General features: G+C 58.0%; 1 protein-coding gene across 1 annotated transcript in view; it reads left to right on the forward strand.

Moving 5' to 3' along the window:
* The window catches only part of LOC102009822 (TRIO and F-actin-binding protein), a gene marked incomplete in the record, with an annotated part of 21,755 nt that extends 210 nt beyond the window's left edge, over positions 1–21,545 (forward strand). Inside the window, 13 exon segments of the mRNA XM_005379226.2 lie at positions 8–36; positions 5,056–5,112; positions 7,773–7,841; positions 7,952–8,041; positions 8,317–8,426; positions 9,940–10,444; positions 11,293–11,403; positions 16,186–16,333; positions 17,885–17,987; positions 18,413–18,572; positions 18,653–18,766; positions 19,545–19,631; positions 20,535–21,545. Of these exon segments, the coding sequence (XP_005379283.2) occupies positions 8–36; positions 5,056–5,112; positions 7,773–7,841; positions 7,952–8,041; positions 8,317–8,426; positions 9,940–10,444; positions 11,293–11,403; positions 16,186–16,333; positions 17,885–17,987; positions 18,413–18,572; positions 18,653–18,766; positions 19,545–19,631; positions 20,535–20,696 (1,745 nt within the window).
* Between the last annotated feature and the right edge of the window lie 1,748 nt (positions 21,546–23,293).

Consider the following 23,293-nt stretch of genomic DNA (forward strand, 5'->3'; position numbering starts at 1 on the left):
CCGCGGTCCCCGCCGCGCCGGACCGTCGCCATGACGGTGAGTGCCTGCGGCAGCCCTGCGTGCCCCAGCCGGGCGGGGGCGACCTCCGAGCGGCGCGCTGGGGCGGTCCCTGCCCACTTCCCGGAGGCAGAGGGGTCTCGGGCGGACCGGCACCTCCGTACCCCGGAACCCAGGCGACCCTTGGCGATGGGAACGACCCGTCCCTGGGACGCTCCCCACCCCCTCCTATACGGGACAAATCTCAGACAGGTCCGGGGCGACCCTTCCCCACTCCCCGCCCTCCCCTTGGGTGAAGACCCGGTTCTCCCAGGCTTCCAGGAGCTCCGGACCGCGGGAGAAGCGCAGACCCGCCGGGCGGGTTCCGGTCGTCGCTGGGGCAGGGGCGGACGGCGCTGACCTGGCCTGGGAAGGGTGGCCGCACGTGTGGGCGCTGGCCCGAGGTTGGGGCTGGCGAGAAGAGCGCTTCCAGGAGCCGATCCTGGGACGTCTGAGGCAGTGTCATCTCAGGCTGGGCCGCTGGGGCCTTGGGTGGGGCGAGCTGTGAGACGGGTGGGGGTGTGATGGCCGGGTATGTGTTTTTCTTGGGACTGGACTCTGCGCAGACTTCTCTGTACCTGTGGCTTACTTATCAGTAGGAACCTCATCGCCGAGGTTGCTATTCTCCCCATTTTACAACCAGGGTAAACTGAGGCTTGGGGAAGGGCATTGATGAGTTGACCAAAGGAAGAAAGGTCCCCATCCAAGTCAGTCGGGCCACCTGATGGTGGTGTTTTAGAACGGAGGCGGGGAGTGCCGCCCTAGATTTCTGGCGTTTGGCCTTGGGAGGCTCAGAGAGGCTGGTGGCTGGGAGGAGGGAGAGCAGCGGGTGTGCATATGCACAGGCTCCTGTCAACCTTTGCGGGAGTGGACGCCTGCTGAGGAGTGGGGCCGCACTGCTGGGGGCGTGGTGCTGGTGCCCCTGCCCCTGTGAGCGCGGTGGCCTGGCCCTGCTGCTTGGACTTCCTCGGCCTCCGCACATCCTGCCACCTCCCTGCTGGCCCTTCCTGTCGTCAGGAGCCTCCCCTTCCCTGGCGGGGAGCAGAGTGGGGTGTGGGGTGAGGAGCTGAGTCAGTGTCCTGAGGCCAGGGAAGGTGGTTGCATTGCCCACTGGGTGCTTTCATGGTACTGGACAGATCCTTAAGGTTGGTGGTCTTGTCACCACCAAACAGCAGGGGAACTGAGGTGTAGAGAGGTGAAGTAACCCATCCTAGGGAAGAGGTTGGTCCCTGGCTGGGCCAGAGTTTGTATCCAGGTCCGCCCCAGTTTTTTTTCCTGGGGAGAGATAAGAAATGTACACAGTTGCCGCTCCCAGCTGAGCAGCGCAGGCCCAGGGAGGGTGAGGCTGAGGTGCAGCGTGCCGGAGGAGGGACTGTGCGTCCCTGCTGGTGTGAGGAGGGCTTTCCAGGCTGCTGTCCTGCCTTCCGAGGACCTTGTCAGGTGGAGATGCACTAGCGAAGGAGGCAGAGCCTTCAGAGGAGGCTGCAGCGTGGACCAAGGCCATATGCCCATGTTTAGGGAGCAAAGGGAAGGGGACTTAAAGCTCAGGAAAGCAGTTTGGGCTTTTGTCAGGGGCAGCAGGGAGCTACGAAAGGCTTCAGAGCAGAGAAGAGGCTTGCGAGAGAGCATTCACAGTGCTCGCTGGATTCACCTGGTCCCATTCACACCCGAGCCTGCTCCGAGCTGGTGTTCCACGTTTCCTTCTGCCTGCCCTCCTCTCCCCTGGCGCATCTCCCCGGCCCCACACCCAGAGCTCAGCAATCTGCACAGTGCAAGTGGCACGGCTGCGGGGGATGGGTAACGGCTCAGAGGCGTCAGGGAGCTGGTGATTTGCGGTGGCCTGGAGTCAAGATCCTCTTCCTTCCACTCTCTCTTGCCTCAGCCCCAGCACTGCTTTGCTGAGAGCCCTCATCCTCCAGTGCTGCCCGGCATCAAATTATATACTTGTTCTCTTGTTTACTGTCTGTCTCTCCCCTATGATCCACAGGGCAGGGTCTGCAGCTCTTGTTCACAGCTGATGTCCTGCCCTAGGACAGTTGCCTGGTGCTTTAAAGAAAAAAAAAAAAGAAGATTCCCTGTGCTCCCATTTGTGCTGGGTCCCCATGAGAGAAATGCCCAGCAGGAGGAGCAGGTACAGTCCTGATGTGACCAGCCTGCGAGAGGGGCATCAGCAGGGCAAGCGGGGGGCAGCCAACGTACTGTGTGGTGCCTGCTGGGAGGTGGCAATTAAGCCGGGGCTTGGGGAATGAGTAGGGACTTGCTCAGCGAATGGCAGAGGAAGCCTAGCATTTCAGGCCGAGGGCACGGCAGGTGTGAAGGGCTCCGAGTCAGCGCATTGGAGATCTGGGAGCACCGCGTGGGTGGGGCCCAGGTTGGAACGGAGATGGATGTTCTATGCTATCCCAAGGTAGCTGCTCTTTATTTTAGATCCAACTCTGGGAGTTTTTTGTTGTTTGAGACAGGATCTCCCTATGTATTCCAGACTGGCCTTGAACTCACTCTGTATTCCACGCTGGTCTCCAATTTGCACCAATCCTCCTGCTTCAGCCTCCTGAGTGCTGAAATTACATGCCCAGTCTCTTGGATATTTTTACTAGTGACACTAGGCATTTTGAGTGGTGGCTCTGGAAGTGTGTGTTTAGAGGGGGCTGTGGCCAAGGTCAGAGAGGAGGGCTATGAGGGCCAGTTAGCTCTTTTCCTGGGGGACAGAGGAACTGAGGCCCTGTGGTATAGAAGAGGTGTCTGGGCTTCGCAGGCTGGGGTGAAGTTGGCCCATCTCTTCCACCTGAGAAGGAGACTGGGGCTCCTGGAAGGAGGCCAGGTTGACAATGGCTGCAGGTTTCCCTTCCAAGGGGCTTAAAGACTCAGTTTGGAGGGGCTGGTGATTTAGCTCAGCGGCACAGCACCTGCCTGGCAAGCGCAAGGTCATGAGTTCAATTCCTGGTACCGGAAAAAAACAAAACAAAAAAAAGTCAGTTTGGCTTGGTGTGCTGGAGTACGCCTGTAATCCCAGCACTTGGGGGGCTGAGGCAGGATTGCCTTGAGTTTGAGGCCTGCCTGGACTACATAGTGAGACTGTGCCTCAAAAAAAAAAAAGACGTGCTGAACACAGCGGGATACACCTGTATTCCCACTACTTGGAAGGCCGAGGCAGGAGGATGAGATATTCAAGGCCAACCTGGGCAATTTAGTAAGACCCTGCCTCAAAAAAGTAAAAATGCTAGAGATATAGTTCAGTGGTAGGGTGCTTGCCTAGCATTTGCAAGGCCCTGGGTTAAGAACCCAGTACTAGAGGAACAAATGCTCCGGCAGCCTCCCCTCCCCAAGGTCGCCATGGTAGGTCGCGTGTGACATGACGCATGGTGTGTCAGCACTGACCCAGGGAGGGTCACCGGGCGGCTCTGTCTGCAGCACATTCAGAACTGTTTGGAAGGGCAGGAGCCTCAGTCACTGGTCACATCAGGCAGCAGAGAGGGGTGTGACTCAGGAAGGTCACAGCCTCTGCCCTTCCCAGCAGCTCTGGTGGTCCCCACAGCTGTCACTGTGGTTGGGGAGCCCTGGCTCAGCTCCCCGAGGCCCAGGGCCCGTCTCTCCCCTGACTGGCTCTTGCCTACTTGTTCCTCCAGGCTCGCCCTGGTCAGCCCTGCGAAGCCAGCTGAGTGGGTCTGTCCCCAAGGAACTTGGCACCTTAGGGCCAGGTTGTGATGAGGCCTTGTCCCTAAAGCACTTAGCCCAGGGAAGTGGAAGATATTTCTTTGGCAGCCTCTCCAGAGTCCTTCGAGGCCAAACCCTGGAGCCGTGGTGGTCCCAGGCTGAAGAGAAGCCACGGCAGTGTGGTGGGGTAGGATAGAGGGCACACAGGACAAGCACAGCCCCAGGGTTTCCTGGCTCCTCCCTCCCACAGGTATGCGAGGCGAGGGTGCCAGCCTGTTACAGTCCTTGCCATGGCTCTGGATGTCCAGGCTGCTGGCCCAAGCCGCTTTCGGCCCACCTCCTCCACCTGAGGAAAAGACTGGGCTCCCTGTAAAGAGGTCGGGAGAGGTGGCCAGGTCAGTTGGCTCTAGTTTCCAGCTGTCGCCGCCCACCCCACACCGAACCCTGCTACGAGCTCCCTCCCCGCAACCAGACACCTTGGCCTGGTGAGGCCGCGATGTAGGCGCTGATAGGTGGGCTCAGAGCCATGGCAACAGGTGGCCGCCTCCTCCCTGCACGCCAGCCTGGCGCGCCCTGTTTGCCTCTCTGCCTGGGGGCAGGAGCTGAGGCTGCAGAGGGACCCGGCAGACAGGAGGTCTGGTGACCTTGCCCTCCACATGGGCATAGGCAGGAAGATGCCAGGATGAGCAGCTTTGTCACTTAGGCCTGGCAGGGCATCTGGCTCACAGGCCCCTGTGGACCATGCTACAGTTGGGAGCCCGTAGACCCCGGGGCTGTGCCCCCCTGGGCAGGACCCGACAGGTAGGGCTTGTCTGAACTGAGGTACCATGGCCTTCCGAAAGAGACCTAGCGAGACCGGAGGTTTTCTGACCCCAGCCTGGTACTGGCTCACCTTTCAGGGTATCCAGGAGACAAGGAAGGGGCAGGACTGACCTGACCACAGGTTGGTGGGTGGGGTGGGCACAGCATAGGCCCACCCTGGTGGCGCATGGACTGGTCAAGGAGGACCTGGGCAGATCGCTCAGCCTGCTGTTCTGGCTGCTCGCTGGTCTCCTGAGGGGTCTCTGCACCAAGTCCTCTGGTCCCCCTTTCCCCTGCTTGCATGGAGGGGAGCTCTGACATCTGTGGCATATGTGTCAGCCCCCCCGGGCTGGCTCCCAGAGAAAACTGACTGTTGGGGAAGGGGGCCAAGGCTGTCTCAGCGTTAGACTGCTTAGACTTGGAGGTTCCTGGGCCCTTGCCCCTCACTGATTTCCCAGAACCTCGTCTAACAGACTTGGGCAGGGTGGGTGCAGCACCCTCCGCTTCCCGGCCCAGGTGGCTTTCCATCGGACCTGACTCGCCTGCCTCCTCATTTCTCCGCAGCCCGATCTGCTTAACTTCAAGAAGGGATGGATGTCAATCTTGGACGAGCCAGGAGAGGTAGGAGGGCTGGAGCGGGAAGGAGAGGTTGGCTTGGGCCGCCACAGGGTTTCCAGTGCCTGTCCGGCTTTCTAGAGACCCTGGCCTCTGGGGGTGGCGTGTGGTGAGAGACGGAACCAGGTAAAAATCCCAGGACCGAGCATTTAAAGAGCTGCGCGCTGCGCGTGGATGGGAGGGACAGCGGCTGCTGGTCGTCTGCCTCCTGGGCTGTGTGCTTGTGCAAGTCACTGGGTTGGAGGCCTCCCTGCCCCCATGCCCCGCAGGCCAGCCCCGGCCCTACCGGGTGCTTCTTGGCCCTCTCATCTCTTGACGACCCTGAGGATCTGGGGCAGGATGGCTTGTGCTGCACATCTGGCCCAAGACAGATTCTCAAACTTGGCCCCCGAGGTGGGGCTGGGAGAAGGAGCTCAGCAGTCTCACCCCTGTGGGGCCATGCAGCCTTCTCTAGGCCTCAGTGGCTGCGCCCGTGATGTGGGCATGAAGGGTCATGGGTGGAGAACGCAGTTGCAGAGATCAAGCATGTAAAGCGCCCCACACGGCCCCTGGTACCTACTGGGGACTCTTCCCATGACCCTCCCTTTTCCGAACATAGCCATCCTTGGAACCAGAGGGGACAGTGGCTGTTTCAGCAACTCTACCCTTTTGGCTGCCAGGCCGGAGCCTGAGCGCTGGAGCTGGCTCACTGCCCACCTGGCCTGGGAGGGGACAACTCCCACCCGCGCCTGCATGTGCCTGCGGCCGGCCGTGTGTGCAGCCCGCATGCCGGACAGGGCTCCGAGCCAGAGGGAATCTCATTGTTTCCTGCCCACATGCTTTCTTCTCCCTAGCCCACAGCCTTCCGTCCCTGCTGCCTGCATACCGTCCCCTGGTGGCTGCTGTCCAGACGCACACAAGGGCTGGCGCCCCGCCAGTGACCCCTTCCTGGCCTCCCCACCCAGGGTCCCGGAGGGCAGAGGGATTACAGGCCTCACCCAGAGCTGGCCCTTACTCATCCTCTTTCGCAGGGCCGTGGAATGTCCGAGCTGGAAGGGCCCCAGGAGTGCAGCCTGCCCAGCCTCGGGTGTACAGACAGGAGGCAGTCCCGAGAGCCTGCGTCCCTGCCAGGCCGGGCTGGACCGCACCGCGGGCAGCCCAGGGCCGGAACTTGGGGCCGCAGCTCTGTCTCAGAAACAGAGTAGGCCTGAGAGGGCCTGAGCCATTCACCACTGAACTTGCCCCACTTAGAAGAGAGACGCTGAGGTCTACTCAGGCCAAGCAGGGTGGCCCTAAGGGACCAGCCTCTTAGAACCTTCCCCAGCAACCTGGTGCCTGTCCCCGTGCCAGGCAGGAGCCATGGGAGACATGCAAGAGCAGTAGGTGCTTCTCACCTTGCCAGATAGCTTAGGGCCTTCCCAGTAGCCCTACTGTGCAGGTCAGAGTGACAGTCAGAGGAGTGGAGATGTGTGCCTGGAGACACATAGATAATCTAGCAAGGGAACAATCACATTCTAGGTTCCTGGATGCTAAAACTCCCTTTGTGGAGGCAGCATAGGAAGTAGTATCACTCTTGTACATCTACGAAAACTACCATGTCCCAGAAGAAGGAAGCTAAGTACTTAAAAAACCCAAGCAACGTAGACAGAGCTTGGTGACATTGGGGAGCCCCACGTCATGCACCAGCCCTGGCAGTGGGTGGACCTCCCTCGACTGGTATTTCAATGGCCAGAGCTTGGAGGTAGGCTGAGCTGGGACTGTGTGGCATCGGACTGATCTGGTGCCCCTACCCCTTTCCTTCATATCCTGGCAGCCTAACTCAGCTAGAGCAGAGAGACATTGCAGACCAACATCCTGAATATAAATCAGGATGCAGGGCCAGGCATGGTGGTGCACACTAGTAAGCCTAGCACTTGGGAGGCTGAGGCAGGAGGATCACCTCGAGTTCAAGGCAAGCCTGTGCTACATAGTGAGTTCTAGGCCAGCATGAACTACATAGCAAGACCCTGTCTCAAAAAAACAAAAAAACAAAAAGAAAAAACAACCAGGATGAATGCCAAGATCCAGCTAGCAGATCAAGAAACAGACTACAACTAGTGCTCATTCGCCTGCCCTGGGCCCTGTCCAGTCCCCCTGGACCTTTGTCTTCGCCAATCCAAGAGCTGGGGAGCATACAGAAAAGACTTGCAGCCGGCGTGGTGGCGCACGCCTGTAATCCCAGCACTCAGGAGGCTGAGGCAGGAGGATCGTTGTGAGTTTGAGACCAGCCTGGGCTACAAAGTGAGCTCAAGGCCAGCCTGAACTGCATAGTGAGACCCTGTCTCAAAAAGACAAAAAAAGAGAAAAGACAAGACAAGACTTGGAGAGTCTCAGCCACAGTAGTTCCTGACGTGCTAGGGACGTGACCTTCTGCAGGTCACATGCCCTGTCCAAGCTGCACCAGGGGAGGTGTGTGAGGAGCTTTGTCCATCTTTAGAGGGTTCTGGGAGCATTAGCAAATCAGAGAATGGACAGGGAGGGTGTGGTTGCAGAGGAGAAGCCAACCCATGTCACAGATGCTGCCCTGGTGGCTCCAAGAGGTAACGGAGGGGCTGCCTTCAAGTCCAACTGTGCGCAGACTAGCTGACCGCCAGCCGCCCAGGGCTCATCAGCTCCCTGCCCCTCGCTCACCACACCTCTCTCCTCAGTGGAAGAAGCACTGGTTCGTGCTGACGGATTCAAGCCTCAAGTATTACAGAGACTCCACCGCTGAGGAGGTGAGGCAGCTAGTGCCAGGGACCCGTGGGAGGGCTGGATGTCCTGGCTGGGGTCAGCGGCGTGGGTGTCCCCAGGACCCGTGTGGACAACGGTGGGTCCCCTGCTCTAGGCAGATGAGCTGGACGGCGAGATCGACCTGCGGTCTTGCACGGACGTCACAGAGTATGCGGTGCAGCGCAACTATGGCTTCCAGATCCACGTGAGTCTGTGTGCAGCAGAGGGGGGCGGGGGGACGGACAGAGCACCAGGGAGCTGACCCAGAGACCCTGTCCTCAGTGCCAGTACCCAGCGCACCTGGGAGAACACGAAGCCAGCGTGCTCCTCCCAAGCTGAGCAAGGGAGTTTCCCCCACCTCAACCCCCTCCTCACCCTGGCCTCAGACCGGAACCAAAGGGCCACCCTCCCTGGGGGCTGCAGTGGGGAGGAAATGCGGGCCGGGCCATGTGGCAGCCTTCCCGTGGTGTGGACTTGCAGACCAAGGATGCTGTCTATACCTTGTCGGCCATGACCTCTGGCATCCGGCGGAACTGGATCGAGGCCCTGAGGAAGACTGTGCGTCCAACTTCAGCCCCTGATGTCACCAAGTATGTGCTGGGCTGGGCTGGGGCCCTGGGGGAGAGGCTACCACCCACATGGGGCACTTACGTGGGGGCCCTGTGGCTGTGCCTTCTGGGCCTCAGTTTCTTTAGCAGCAAAATGGGGCGAGCAGTGAGCATTCTCAACATTCATGCAGAAATTCATCCAGGGTCTTGAGTCTGCCTCACCATCCCATCATAGCCCTCCACATCCTGAGAAGTGGGACAGGGTCTGAGGCTGCCGCAGGAGAGGACGGGGGACTGTGTCAGCGGGTGGCAGAGCCCTCTCCGGGCTGGGGCTTGCAGCACTGGGCAGCCGGAACAGAGCATGGCCTCCGCTCAGCAACCCCCGCCCCCCCAGCCCCATTGTTCAGCCTTAGGCCAGTGGCTCTCCCGGCCTGTGTCAGAGCCCTCATCTGTCACATTGACTGTCCTGTCTGCATATATGCCGTGTGCCCAGAGCCCTTTGTAAGGACTGTGACTTAGCCCATAGGCTCTGCTGCTTTAATAAGTGCCAGATCAGTGGCTTAAGCAAGAAGGGTGTTCAATTCATTCTCAGGATTGGCCCAGAGGTGTGGAGCCCGGTCTGTGGACAGCCCTGTGGCCCTCAGCTCCCCACTTGGCCTCTGGCTGGAGGGTGCTACCTGGGCTCGCCTGGAGTCCTAGTGGGAGCCAGGGTCGCGCAACCCTTCCGGGGGAGCTGTCTGTCATGCCCCAGAGGAACACGGTCACATGGCCACAGGCTACTGCAGGACTCAGGGAAGGGCAGCTTCTGGCTGGCGACCGTGTACCGAGCTGTACTGTGGAAGACGAGGACCAGCATGCTCACTCAGAGTGCTCTGTGCACGCAGACAGCACTGTCCTTACCCTGTCGGCAGTGGCTGTGACTGCCCCCCCAACCATGAGCTTCCTGAACTCAGATCCATGCCTCATATGTTATTTTGTTTCATACTTTCTTTATTTTTTCATTTGTGGGATTGGGATTATACCCAGGACCTTCACACTGAGCTGCATCCCTAGCCCTTTTTTATCTTTTATTTTGAATTTTGAGACAGGGTCTTTCCAAGTCACTAAGTTGCCTGGACTGGACTCAAACTTGGCAGTCTTCCTGCCTCAGCCTCCCAGAGTCCTGGGGTTAGAGGCATGTACCACCACGCCCAGCTGTTTCATACTTTCAATAGTAACGCGCTGACAGTGCTGTCCAAGGGCTGCCTGGTTGCTTTGTACACATTAGCTCACCCAGCCCTTGCGTTGCTGCTGTGCGTGATGGTGCTGTTCCACGTTACAGATGAGGTAACTGAGACCCCGAACAGGGAAGGGAGGCAGACAGGTGGGCCCCCTGCTGGAAAGTGGCGGAGGTGGATGTCTCCGGGTCCGCTGACCATGACGCTGGAGCTCTCAGCCTGGAGGGTGGGCCGCTTGCCTGCTGGGGTCCTTGTGCGCAGGGCCTGGTGCCCAGGTGGTGCCCGAAGTGCTCTCGAGTGGCCCAGGTCCCCCTGATGAGTCCCTGCTGGTGCCTTAGGCTCTCGGACTGCAACAAGGAGAACACGCCGCACGGCTTCGGCCCCCAGACGGGATCACTGAAGGCGGGGGAGCAGCGGGCCGGCTCTGAGGTCAGCGGGCGCGGTGGCCCCCGCAAGACGGATGGGCCCCGGCAGGCCCTGGACTATGTGGAGCTCTCGCCCTTAACCCAGGGCGGCCCACAGCGGGCCCGAACCGCAGCCAAGCAGGAGGAGCTGGAGCGGGACCTGGCCCAGCGCTCCGAGGAGCGGCGCAAGTGGTTCGAGGCCACAGACAGCCGGGCCCCGGAGACACCCTCCGGCGAGGCGCCGCGCCGGGGCCTGGGCGCCCCCCTGACCGAGGACCAGCAGAGCCGGCTCAGCGAGGAGATTGAGAAGAAGTGGCAGGAGCTGGAGAAGCTGCCCCTGCGGGACAACAAACGGGTGCCGCTCACCGCCCTGCTCAACCAAAGCCGCAGTGAGCGCCGAGCACCCCCGAGTGACAGCCATGAGGCCCTGGAGAAGGAGGTGGGCCCCTCACAGCACGCCCCTCTCGTCCCTGCATGCCCCGGCCTTTGCCTTGCCTACCCACAGTGACGGGAAGCTCACTCCTTATCTCTCACTGTCCTTACCTTAGGCTCCTTGTGAATAGGAGCCTCCTTCCCAGGACTGTGGTGTTTCGTTTCGTTTTCTCCTGCCTTTAGTAAGCGCAGAGATCGGAAATGGGAAGCCAGGGGTGGGACTGTTTATGTATCGTGCATCTCCTGTGTGCCCGGCTTTGTGTGAGCCCACCTAGGAGACCTCTTCACACTTTTACTGATGGGGAAACGGAGGCTCAGATATATTTCCCCAGCTGTATCACAATGTAGTCAGCTCTGTCCTCTTGTCTCTGGGCCTGAGTTTTCCCAGGACGTTGACCTCGCCATCTATGACACAGCCATGATATCCCCCACTTTTTTTGTTTTTGGTTTTGTTTTTTGAGACAAGCTCTTGCTGTGTAATTCAGGCTGGTCTTGAACTCACTGTATAACCCAGGCTGGTCTAAACTCAAGGCAGTCCTCGTGCCTCAGCCTCTTGAGTGCTGGGATCACAGGTGTGCACCACCGCATCTGGCTAGGATGTCCCTCTTGCCTGCCCCTCCACACTAGGGCTGCTTCTTGCCTGTCTCAAAATCAGAGCTGTTGGGCCAGTAATATAGCTCACCTGCATAAGCGCCTGCCTAGCAAGCACAATGTCCTGAGTTCAATTCCTGGTACCAAAACCCCCCCAAAAAACAGCTGTTCCCCAGCAGCCAGGGGTCTGCCCTTGAAGCGGCACAGAGCTGGGAGCCCCAGGCCCCTCCTGTGGCACACAGTGACCCGGTCTCATTCCCATAGGTGCAGTCTCTTCGTGCCCAGCTGGAGGCATGGCGAGTCCGAGGGGAGGCTCCACAGAGCACACCCAGGCCCCGGGAGGACAGCCACGTCCCTCCGGGCTACATCTCACAGGTAAGACCAAGGTGCTCTCTCGTGCGGTTGGGACAGGTTTCTGCTTGCTGTGTTATCTGAAAACAGTTGACATTCTGGGAGCCCTTGCTGTGTGCCGGGACCCATGTGTGGCAGCATTTGACATGCATCATCTCCTTTAATCTCCCCACAGCTGGTGGGCATGATCACTGTGCCCATTTTACAGACAAGGCCACTGAGCTCTGAGAGGGTATGTGACTTGCCCGAGGTCACCCGGCCTGCAGGTGTCAGAGGTGGGATTTGAGCCTGGGTCCAGCGGACTGCAGAGCCTGTGTGAGTCCCCGTGTGACACTCTGCACTTGGACCCCTTCCCCTGCAGCACCCTGGGGAAGTGGGGAGCCGGTGGCCCTGGGGGTCACCCCCCAAACACAGGGAGCGCCTGCTCGGGCCTACCCAGGAGGCCTGCAGGACATGGCAGCCCTCTTCGGCCCCAGGGAGTGAGCACACGTCCGCCTAGGACGGCGGTTCTCAACTGAGGCTGATTTTGTCCCCTGGGGACAGTTGGCTGTGTCTGAGGACACTTTTGGTTGTCACCACTGGGACACCTAGCTCTCCAGAAAAAAATACGTGTATATGTGTGTATGTGTGTGTGTGTGTGTGTGTGTACACATATTTATCATAAATTTTGCTGATATAAAAGATGTTTAGTACATAATTTTCAAATAAAAAAATACCCTAACACTTTTTTGTGACTTCCATGTAGCAAGTGGGTTTTTCTCAGAATGCTTTCAGTGAGTTTTCTGTGCACTTCTATCCACAGCTAACTACCGTATAATTCTGCTGTGTACACGGGTGGACATTTTGGTTTATGCTAATGAGTGAGACGAGAAGACAGAAACTTTCTTTTCTTGGTTGATGTTGTGAGCAATTTCTTTGCTGAATGGCGTCAGAATACTCTTTTGAGACTGAGAATATTCCAATAAGGATATTTTGGCCATCTTTTGCTTGCTTAAGAGAATCTGTAAAACAATAAATGAAATCCCATTTTGGAACATTACCAGTTCCCATGGTGTAAACACTCCCACTACCTCCAATATCAGGCTCCCAGTGCAAAGTGCCTGAGCACAAGGAGATGGCACCCTTTCCTTAGTATTTTTGCCACATAGACATAATGGACATAAGTAACTTCAAGGGAGTGCATATAATAGTACAGTGCTGTGAAATAGGGAAAAAAAAGTACCGTGAAATACGAAGCCACAAATTTTGAGTATCTATTACTTTCGTTGTTAATGTACCTAATATAATTGTAAGTATGTACATTTGATTTTTTAAAGTAGCCCTTGCACTGGGCATGGCAGTGCACACCTGTAATCCCAGCACTCAGGAGGCTGAGGCAGTTTTGAGGCCAAGGCCAGCCTGAACTACATAGCAAGACCCTGTCTCCAACAAAACAAAACATAAAGGCCTTGCTTAGCAACCAAGTCACAAAATTTCTAAAAATTTGAGTCACCTGTCTGCCCTCAGCACATGATTGCCCAAAGAAGAAAAGAATGCTGGGATCCCGTACCCTGGGCAGTGCGAGGCTTCTAGAAGTTTCTGGGGGGTCAGAGTGAAGGGGCTCCAGGACAGTTTGCTGAGGGGCCAGTGCCAATCCATGCAGTGGCTTGTGGGTAGGGACATCGTCTGTGGTGGGAAAAGGCAGGTTGGTGCCTGTGGTAAAGCCTCCAGGGACAAGCTGAATCTCGTTCCACAGACCTTAGGTCACCAGCAACATGGGAAGGTGGCCTTGGAGTACAAAGCCCAGGTCTAAGGAGTTGGGGGCTGGGAATATAGCTCAGTGGCATAAACGCCTGCCTGGCAAGCGCAAGGTCGTGAGTTCGATCCCCGGTACCGCAAAAAAAAAAAGGAGTTGGGCCATGGATGGAGGGGTGTAGACGGCAGGGCATCAGGAAAAAGGGGGATTTCGGACTTGTCACCGGGTCCTAGGGACACAAGGGAGCCTACAGGGGCCTTGAGGCTGGGGCTGCCACACTGCAGGGGTCCCCAAGTGGAGGATGGGAAGTTTGGGGGGGGCACGAACAGTCAGGATCTGGGGTCTCCTGGCCTTGAGGGGAGCGGTATTGTCACAGCTGCCTTAGGCTGGGCCTCTGCAGGAAGGCTGGGCCCACACAGCAGCTGCCTAGCCACTGAGAAGACCTTCAAGGCCCTGCCCAGGGCCTTAGGCCATGCTCGCCTCATTGGGGGTGCACATTTCTCTGGCCTGGATAGGTTGGAATGGGTGGGGGAGGGGAGAAGGCAATGGTCTGAAAATATTTGGGAACTGGGGCATATATAGGGCTGCAGAGAAGAGGGGCAGCGTCACCTGGCCCCTCAGGCACAGGAAGGAGGTGGCTGACAGTTCCGTGGACCCTGAGGACGTGACGGCTGGGAGGGATGCCTGGCCTACAGTCTCAGGCTGAAAGGGAGCCCCTCTTGTGGGGCCAGGGGCAGCCTTGCCAGTGCAGGACAGCTTTCAGTGGCCTGGGACTTCGTACACTGGCACCCCAGTGCCTTCTGTGACAAAGTGACGCTTCCAGGCTAACTTGGGGGGCACTGGCATTTCTCATCTACCTTGCCATCATCCTCCTGTCAGAGGCGTGCCCATGTAGGACTCCTTGCCTCCTCTGGAAGGTAGGTCAGAGCAGCACATGACTTGCTAGGAGCCCTTCTCATGGCCTGATTCCCACTTCCCGCCATTACCCCTGCACCCCCTCAACTCCCAGGGCCACCTGCCTGTGCTGGCCCTTTAAGATCACAGGCCGCACCCCCACAGCACTGGGCTGGGCCGACCTTGCCCCTGACCTGACCTGGGTGGTCTTGTGAGGCCCACTTGACACCACTGAGGCTGAGGCCCAGAGAAGGCAGGGCTTACTCAGAATCTCGGGGACCCAGGCAGTGGGGCTCCAAAGCTACGTTCTGTCATCCTAAGAGGGGGGCAGGCATGGAGGCCCAGCAAGCAGACATCCCTCTTCCCACTCAACACCTGGACCCGGGAGGCCCTTCTTCCGTGGAGGCAGGCTGCAGGGGAGCGGGGAGCAGGCCCTGCTGGTGGGACAGTTCTTCTCAGGCCCTCTGTGCCTCAGTTTCTTTACTAGCTCTCCCTGTTCTTTTTTAAATGTCCTTAAACACTTTTTGTTTGTTTTTTTTCTTTGCGACAGGTTATTTAGCCCAGGCTGGCCTTGAACTCATTATGTAGTTCAGGCTGATCTCATACTCCTGCCTCAGCCTCCCGAGTGCTGGGACCACAGGCGTGCATTGCTACTCCCAGCCCTTAAACATATTTTTAAAAACGATATAAGAGACATATTTCCACTTCCCAAAAGTAACTCAGATGATGGGCTGGGATATAGCTCGGTGGTAGAGTGCCTGCCTGGCATATGCAAAGCCCTGAGTTCTATCACCAGCATAACAAAAATAATAATTCATATCACATGGGCATGCTCCTCCCCGCCCGGTCCACCCCGGGCTCACCTCGGTGACCACGGCACCACACGCATGAGCTTCCTGGTGGCTACTGCAAGGTCATCACAGAGGGCTGCGTCAGTGACAAAGGCATTCACCTGCCTAGCTCTGTTTAGAAGCCTGACATACAGCCTGCCAGGCCGACTGCACACCTGCAAGAGCTTACTCTTTTCACAGGCTCCTGGTGGCTGATACGAGAAGTCCAGTCCTTATCGCTTTATGTCACGGTGACCATCCTTGTCTCCTGCCCTCCCTGCCACTATTAAGGACCCCTGTGGTTTCCTGTGGCCCAGCAGACAGTCTAAAATAATCTCCTGGGGGGCTGGGGATTTAGCTCAGCAGCACAGCACCTGACTGGCAAGCGCGAGGTTGTGAGTTCGATTCCCGGTACCGGAAAAACAAACAAACAAACAAAAACCTAAAATAATCTCCTGATTTGGGGTCAGCTGATTCCTGTTGCCGCATAATGTGACAGGGTCATGGGTCCTGGGAGTAGGACCGGAACAACTTTGGGGCCTGTTATTCTTCCTTTCCATCCTCATTCCTGTGTTTTGTCCCGAGTGGGACCACACCATGTGTGTCGTCGAGAGCCAGCTTTCATCCCCTGGCCTCTGGGACATCTGTCCAGGGCATCTTTCCAAGGTGGCACCTCCATCTTTTAATGGCTGCCTGGGGTGCTGTGTGGGGCTCGAGCCCATCATTTATTTAAAGATATCTCCATTTCTGCACTTAACTTGATTACAGGGGTTCCAACATGGCCTTAGGGAATAGCCTTGTTCCTGAGTCTTTGTACTTGTGTGGCTTCCTGCAGCTCATTCCTAGGAGAGGAACTGCTGAGTAAAAAACGGTTGTCCCCACGCACCTGTCACAGTGGGTGCTCCCAGCAGTGGGCATCCTCAGGCTTTTGAGTGCTTGCCCAGCTTGTCTGCAAAGCGCTGTTTTGTATTAAGTCACCAATTTCAGCTCAGTGGCTAAGCACCTGCCACATGTTGTGCCCTGGCATGGACCCAGGACTTCGCTCAGAGGCCTGAGCTTGCCCAGGGTTGTTTTGTAACTGAGGCTGCTTGGTAGAAAAGGCCAGGCAGGGATGAGGCCACAAGGACCACCGCAGATCAGGGCCCTGACCCTGCAGGATGGAGGCCCCTCGGAAAGCTTGAGGTGGGACAGTGGCGGGTGAGGTTTGGGGATGGGGCAGTGGGGGCAGGTGCAGGCTGGTGGCCCTGGCTCTGGGGACAGCTGTGAGCTTGTCCCTGAGGCTCCTCGCTTAGCAGGGCCATTGGGAGGCAGCAGGGCCGGCCCTGATGCCTGGCCTCTGGCCCCTAGGAGGCCTGTGAGCGCGGCCTGGCAGAGATGGAGTCCTCGCACCAGCAGGCAATGGAGCAGCTGCAGCGACACCATGAACGTGAGCTACAGCGGCTGCAGCAGGAAAAGGAACAGCTGCTGGCCGAGGAGACGGCAGCCACAGCCTCAGGTGAGTACCAGGACGCTGCAGGGAGGTCTCCTCTCCCTCAGGGGTCTGCACCCCCATGCTGGGGGAGCAGCATGTCCTAGGCACATGGGTCCCACTCTGTGCCCCACATGGGCCTCACGAGAGCCCCGTTAGTCCTCACCAGCCCCACAGAGCAGCCCCTTTCACAGGTGAGGAGGCCAGGCCTCAGAGGGGTCAGTGACTTGTCCCAAAGGGTACAGCTTGGAGGTAGCAGAGCTGGGGTCAGAGCCAGAACCCTCTGACTGCAAAGCCACTCTCTAAACCCCGCCACCACCCCAAAGTCAGAAACAGGAAATGCCCAAGATGACTCCACCACCCGCTCTTCAGCACACCCCTTGCATGTGCCTGCCATGTCCTAGGCACCCCCAGGGGTCTGCAGGCTAACAGGGCATGAAAGAGGTCAGGCCAGCTGGAGCCCACATCCTGCCAGCACTGGGAAAGCACTTCGTGCACTCAACCCATGGCCCCTGTTTCCCAGCCATGGGACCCCGTGCCTTCCTCTTAGGGAAGTCACCAGTGCAGGCTGCAGATGTTGTTTATCCCTGCCCAGGCAGGGACCACGTATAACCCAGCATTGAGTCTTCACAGGGAAATAGATGTGGAACAATAAAGACCATAAATAGCCCCTTGGCCCTGGGCATTGAGGATTGCCCACCAGAAGGGTGATGAGGTACTTTCAGTGTTCAGAGCTTTTTGGATTTTTAAATTGTGGGTAAACCAGCCATGGTGGCCTGTAATCCCATCACACAGGAAGCTGAGTCAGGAGGATTACCACAAGTTTGAGGCCAGTCTGGGTTACATAGAGAGCCTGAAACCAGCTGGAACTGCATAGTGAGACACTGTCCCCCGACAAAAAAAAAGTGGATAAAACTGGGTGAGGATTGTTTAATTCTGTTTGTTTGGTGATGCCAGGGATCAAACCCAGGGCTTTGTACATGCAAGGCAAGCACTCTACCACTGAGCCATATCCCCAGCGCCTAGATTTGTTTAATTCTTACCGCAACCCTATGTGATGGGAAAACAACTCAGTCTTTGGGAGCCCATAGTCTGAGAAATGGAACTACTGTGCCAGGCCTGTTGCAGAGGTGCTGCACGCAGCTTCCAGTAATCCCCTGAAGAGAAGCTGCACCCCCCATATTTGCCATATGCGGGTCCTGAGGCGCAGAGGGGTTAAGTGACCTGCACAGTTACACAGATTTGCACTGACTGCAGAGCCCGAGCTCTGGATCCTAAGCTGGGCAAAGCAGACGGTGTTGTTCAGAGGCTCTTGGGGATGGTGCTCGCCGTGAGATCTCAAACAGAAGCCACCAGCAGCTGACGGTGTCAGTGATTGAGCACTGGGGTGTCTCCCCAGGAGACAGCTCCTCCCATGACAGGCAGAGAGCAGCTTCCCAGAGGCACTCTGTTCAGGACACAGCGTGGACCGCTCTGGCCCCTGGTCCAGTGCTCTGTGCACCTGGGTCCCTGTCCCATCTTTACCTTGGTGTCGCTCCTCTCCACCCTCCTCCTCCTCTCCCCTCTTCCTGCTCCCAGCCATTGAGGCCATGAAGAAGGCCTACCAGGAGGAGCTGAGCCGGGAGCTGAGCAAAACCCGGAGTCTCCAGCAGGGCCCTGACGGCCTCCGGAGGCAGCACCAGTAAGGCGTCACCCGGGCCCTGGATCTGTATGCTGTGAGCCTCTGGGTTGGAGTGGGTGAGCTGGGGACATTGCTCAGACCCTGGGCAGAGGACATGTGGGTCCCCCTGGATGAGCCCCCATTTCAGCCTCACAGGAGCGGAGTCCCAGGTCCTCAGGCAGCCCGTCAGGTCCGTAATTGTCTTGGCTGTTAGTCTTCCACGCCTCACCTCTGTGTGTCTCCTAGAGTTGGGCTGCAATGTCATGCCTGCAGTAGGTGTCTCCCATCCCAGCACAGTCTGGACCGCTGGAGCTATAGGGGTTTTAGAGAGGCCGCTCCAGGAGGCTGTCCCTGCTCACAGCCGGCACTGGCTGAGGGCAGACCGTGGAGAGAACCCAAGGCCTTGGTGGAGTATGACAGCCCACCACACCCTGGCTGTGGCACAGGTCCGACGTGGAAGCACTAAAGCGGGAGCTGCAGGTACTGTCCGAGCAGTACTCACAGAAGTGCCTAGAGATCGGGACACTGACGCGGCAGGCTGAGGAGCGGGAGCACAAGCTGCGGCGCTGCCAGCAGGAGGGCCAGGAGCTGCTGCGCCACAACCAGGTGGGCCTCACAGCGGGCGTGGACTCAGGGCCGTCTCCCACCCCGACCCTTCCTCCCACTCAGACTGTCCCTCCCTGCAGGAGCTGCACGCCCGCCTCTCGGAGGAGATTGACCGGCTGCGCAGCTTCGTGGCCTCCAAGGGCACCAGCAACAGCTGTGGGCGGGGCGGCGAGCGGAGCTCCTGTGAGCTGGAGGTGAGCAGGCTCCCTGGGCCTGGAGTATCTTGCACACAAGCCTCTGAGGGGCGGTGCCCAGGCGAGGCCGCACTCTCGTGGCACACCCGGCAGCCAGAGTCCTGTTACCTACCTGCTTGTGGCCATGGCAAGTTACCTGCCTTTGTGAGCCCCAGGAGCACATCTGTGAAATGGGTGGGCACCTCCCTTACATTGGGAGGTTGGAGTGAGATTTGTGTATTTTATTTAGCAAACGTACAAGGCTTCCGTCTGCATCTGGACTCCTGTAAGTCCTTCATTTCCCTGATCTCATTTTCCTATAGCTCCGTGGGCTAAATGCTGTTACTGTCCCAGGTGATAACGAGGAGGCCGACACGGTGGTCAGGTGCCTCGGAGGTCACATCCCCTTCAGTGTCGGGTTTGAACCCAGCAACCTGGCTCTGGTCCCGGTCCCTGCTGGAGCTGCTTCCCCTGGTCATGTCAGCAGCATGGCCGCTCAGGCTGGGAGGACTCATGGGGTTTCCCACCATGGTCACGAGGCCTGACCCACACAACTAGGGCCCCAGCATGGCTTCCTCTTGACTCCCCCACCTCAGTAGGGGGCCTGATGCTCTGTTGGGGCTGCAGCAGGGATGACAGAGGTCAGAGCGGGACCCCAGGAAGTCTGCAGAGGGTGGGGGGTTTCTTGGGGTCGGTGTTGCTGCCTGGGGCTTGAAGCAGGGAGAAGCCAGGCTTGAGTGCTGCAGGCCTGAGGCACTCTGGCCTCTGACACTGGGTCACCCTGGCCCCGTACCCCCAGGTGCTGCTACGGGTGAAGGAGAATGAACTCCAGTACCTGAAGAAGGAAGTGCAGTGCCTCCGGGACGAGCTCCAGACTATGCAGAAGGTGGGTGCCCGCTGAGCGCCAGATGTGGAGGGGGCGCGCTGGGGCCACCTGGGGCCCAGCCTGGGAGCAGCACCTCTGCCTCAGCCTCTCCTCTGCTCTCTCCGTGCCCCCTAACCCTAACCCCCAGAGGCATCCATCATTGCCTCCAGTTACTGACCAGGAAATGTTGGCCAAGAAAGGTGAAGTGACTGGGCCACACTTGCTTCTATTTATTCAGCGTTATTTAATTTTCTTCTTTTTTTTGGTACCAGGAATCAAACTCAGGACCTTGCACTTGCCAGGCAGGCCCTTATGCTGCTGGGCTATATTCCCGGCCCTTTTTTCGTCTTTTTGGGACAGGGTCTTGCTATGCAATTCAGGCTGGCCTTGAGCTCCCTCTATAGCCCAAGCTGGTCTCAAACTCACAACGATCCTCCTGCCTCTGCCCCCTGAGTGTTAATTTTCTTCTTATTGTTGAGCCCTGCTGTGTGCCAGGCACCGTGCTAGGTGCTGCAGATACAGCTGTGGAGGGACAGGCCCACGCCCCCACCTGTGTGTCAAGTATGATCCAGTCGGGTCTGGGTCCTAGCCAAGGTCTGAACCTGTGGCCAGCCTGGCCACCTGTGGCTGCTGGGGCCTTAACCATTTTGGGGCAGGAAATGGCCACATGGGTGGCTCTGATTGGCACAGTGGTCACTGCCCTTGGCGAGCAGAGTGTTCAGGCAAAGGCGTGAGCCCTGGGCCACTCACTTCCTTTCACCCTCTTAAGCCTGCCTTTCCCTCCAACAAGAGAAAGTGACAACAAGCCCTATGCCCCATGTCACCAGAAAGCATTGGAGGGGTAGGCCCAGGGCTGGGGCTGCAGAGGGCTCGACTGCTGAGTGCTGGCCAGCAGAGGAGACATAGTAGCCACCCTCCCCGCAGGACAAGCGCTTCACCTCCGGAAAGTACCAGGATGTGTATGTGGAGCTCAACCACATCAAGACAAGGTCTGAGCAGGAGATCGAGCAGCTGAAGGAGCACCTGCGGCTCGCCATGGCCGCCCTGCAGGAGAAGGAGGCCATGCGCAACAGCCTGGCGGAATAGAGGTGGGAGCTACAGACACCACAAGGCCTGGACCCACCCACACCCATCTCGCAGTGGCTTCTGGTGCTGTGTAGCATTGCACTGGGAGGAGCAGCCCAGGCAGGCCGCAGGGAGGGACCTGGTCACCCCCTTAATGGGGGACCTCCCCAGGCCTCAGCATCTACCCTCGTCTCCCAGGTCCTCCTGGTCCAGCCAGCTGCACAACCCCTGCCCAAGGAGACCAGCGGCCTCCTTCCCTGACGGAAGTCAAACGCCAATCTTCCTCCCCTCCTCCTATGGGCCACGGGCATGTGCACACCTGCAGCACACACACACAAACAGGTGCACACAAGCATACACGTGTACACACACATACACAAATACACACAAACAGCATATCTGAGCGTGCCCCTCGCACTGGGTCTTACCTTGCACCTTCTTCAGGATTTTATATGTGAAGAAATTTTTATATAGACTTTTTTTCCCCCAAACACTTTATACTTTTTGAAAAAGCAAACCCTGGTGGCGTGTGCTTCCACCCTGGCTCCACCCTGTCTCTGTCTCCTGCTTGGGCTTCTGGGCCGTGGCCCCGGCGGTGGATGCTGCCCAGGAGGGTCGGGAAGCCAGCCCCCTTCCCACCCTACGTCCTACTAACGACCTCCTGCCCAGGGTGGACCCACACCCTGGGGCTCTGGACAGAGGGGCAGAGGAACAGAGGGAGCCAGCAGCCCCACATCCGCCTCTGAGGGCGCTGGGCATGGAACCGCTGGCGTCACCCATGAAAGCGCCTCTCCCCTCCTCCACAAACCTTCTTAACTTAATAAAACGTTCCTGCGGCTCGCATGTCCTGGGTGGCCAGGCAGGGCAGAACATGGAGATTGGGGTTTCTTACGGTGGCTTCCTGGCCACACCCTGTCCTTCCTGATGTGGCTGCTGGTGGCCATGGGCCTCTGAGGACAAGGCTGAGAATCCAGTTCTTCCACAGGCCAAGGGCTGTGACATTCCTGTGTGGCAGCAGGGAGTCCAGCCCACCCTGACATAGTGAATCCGAATGTGCCTCTAAGGTGTCCCCAGGGAGTCACCCCCTCTAACTTGACCCCAGTGAGTCATGCCACCTCAAAATCTAAGAGGCCCTGGAACAGAGACCTGCGTCCAGGCCTCAAAAAGGGAGCTGGGCCAGGCATGGTGGAGCACACCTGTAATCCCAGCACTTGGGAGGCTGAGGCAGGAGGATCATTGCGAGTTCTAGACCAGCCTGGGCTGCAAAGTGAGCTCAAGGCCAGCCTGAACTGCACAACAAGACTCTCTCAAAAAGACAAAAGAAAGGGGGTGGGCTGGAAGTGAGGTTGCCCTTGACCATGGTCTTGGGCAGGTCACATCCTGGCTTGGAGCCTCAGGTGGTTTTTTCTTCTAGCCCCAGGCCTGTACTGAGGCCCTCTCCAGAGGTTGTTCCCAGTCCTGCATGGGGGCGGGGGGTGGATGTGGCCATCCCAGGTCCAGCCCCCTCCCCATGGATGTCCCATCATGGTTCTGTCAATCATGATCCCACATGGGGCTGAGCCACAGAAACACCATTCGGATTGGGTCCCAGAAGGCTGTGGGAACCCCAAGCAGACCCCTCAACTGGCCTACAGCTGTTTTTGGAAGCAACTTGGAAGTACAGTGTTTCACATGGGAAAATCCCCAAGGGCACTGTGAGCAGAGGGAGCCCGAGCAGAAACGCCTCAAGCACCCTGGTGTGTGCTGGGACGTGAAGCCCTGGCACTTGCCCATTAGCAGCTTAGGAGCGGGCAGGGCATGCAGTTCCACGGGGATGTACAGGAAGTCTGGGTCGGGTGGAGCGGGGCCTTGGAAGGTCCTCATTTTAAAAGGGGCCACAAGGAGGCCTCCCTTGGCCTTCAGAAAGCATTGGCTGAAGTTTCTACAATACACCATCTTGTCTCATCCATTTGCCACGAAGGACAGACAAGCCAGATTCCCAGACCACCCACTCACCCAGCCTGCCCCAGGACTTCCTGTCCTGGATGAGGAGAGGCCCTGCATCACTGGGAGGTGGAATCTCTGCATTTGGCGCACTGCGCCCTCAGAGTTGTGTCTGGGGCCTGAGCAGTGCCCATCCTTGGCCTCCACCACTGCCTCAGCCCGTCTCACACCTGGCTGTGGCAACGTCTGACTCACTGGCCTCCCCACCCCTACCCTGTCTCCAGGGCTGCCTGAGTGAGCAGAAAAACACAAACCAGGCCAACATGAAAAGATGCTCCCTGTTACAAGTCATCAGGCACTGCGCATTAAAAACAAAGACCTCAAGAGCCAGGTTATGGTGGCAGGCCCCAGTCCTAGCACAGAGGGAAGCTGAAACAGGACTGCAAGTTCAAATCCCACCTGGACAACTTAGCAAGACTCTGTTTAAATATAAAAAATAAAAACTAGGGGCAAAGCTCAGGGCAAAGGCTATGGGTTCGATCCCTAAATTACCAGTATGGCAAACAACAGCAGACAGGGCTGGAATGTAGCTCAGTGGTAGAGCATATGCCCAGCAGGCACAAGGCCCTGAGTTCAATCCCTAACAAGGCACAGAAAAGCCAGGGTTCCAGCAGGTGCCTAAGTAGCGACGGGGG

Source organism: Chinchilla lanigera, unplaced genomic scaffold, assembly GCF_000276665.1.
Source record: "Chinchilla lanigera isolate Chin_1 unplaced genomic scaffold, ChiLan1.0 scaffold00012, whole genome shotgun sequence".
Taxonomy (NCBI): Eukaryota; Metazoa; Chordata; class Mammalia; order Rodentia; family Chinchillidae; genus Chinchilla; species Chinchilla lanigera.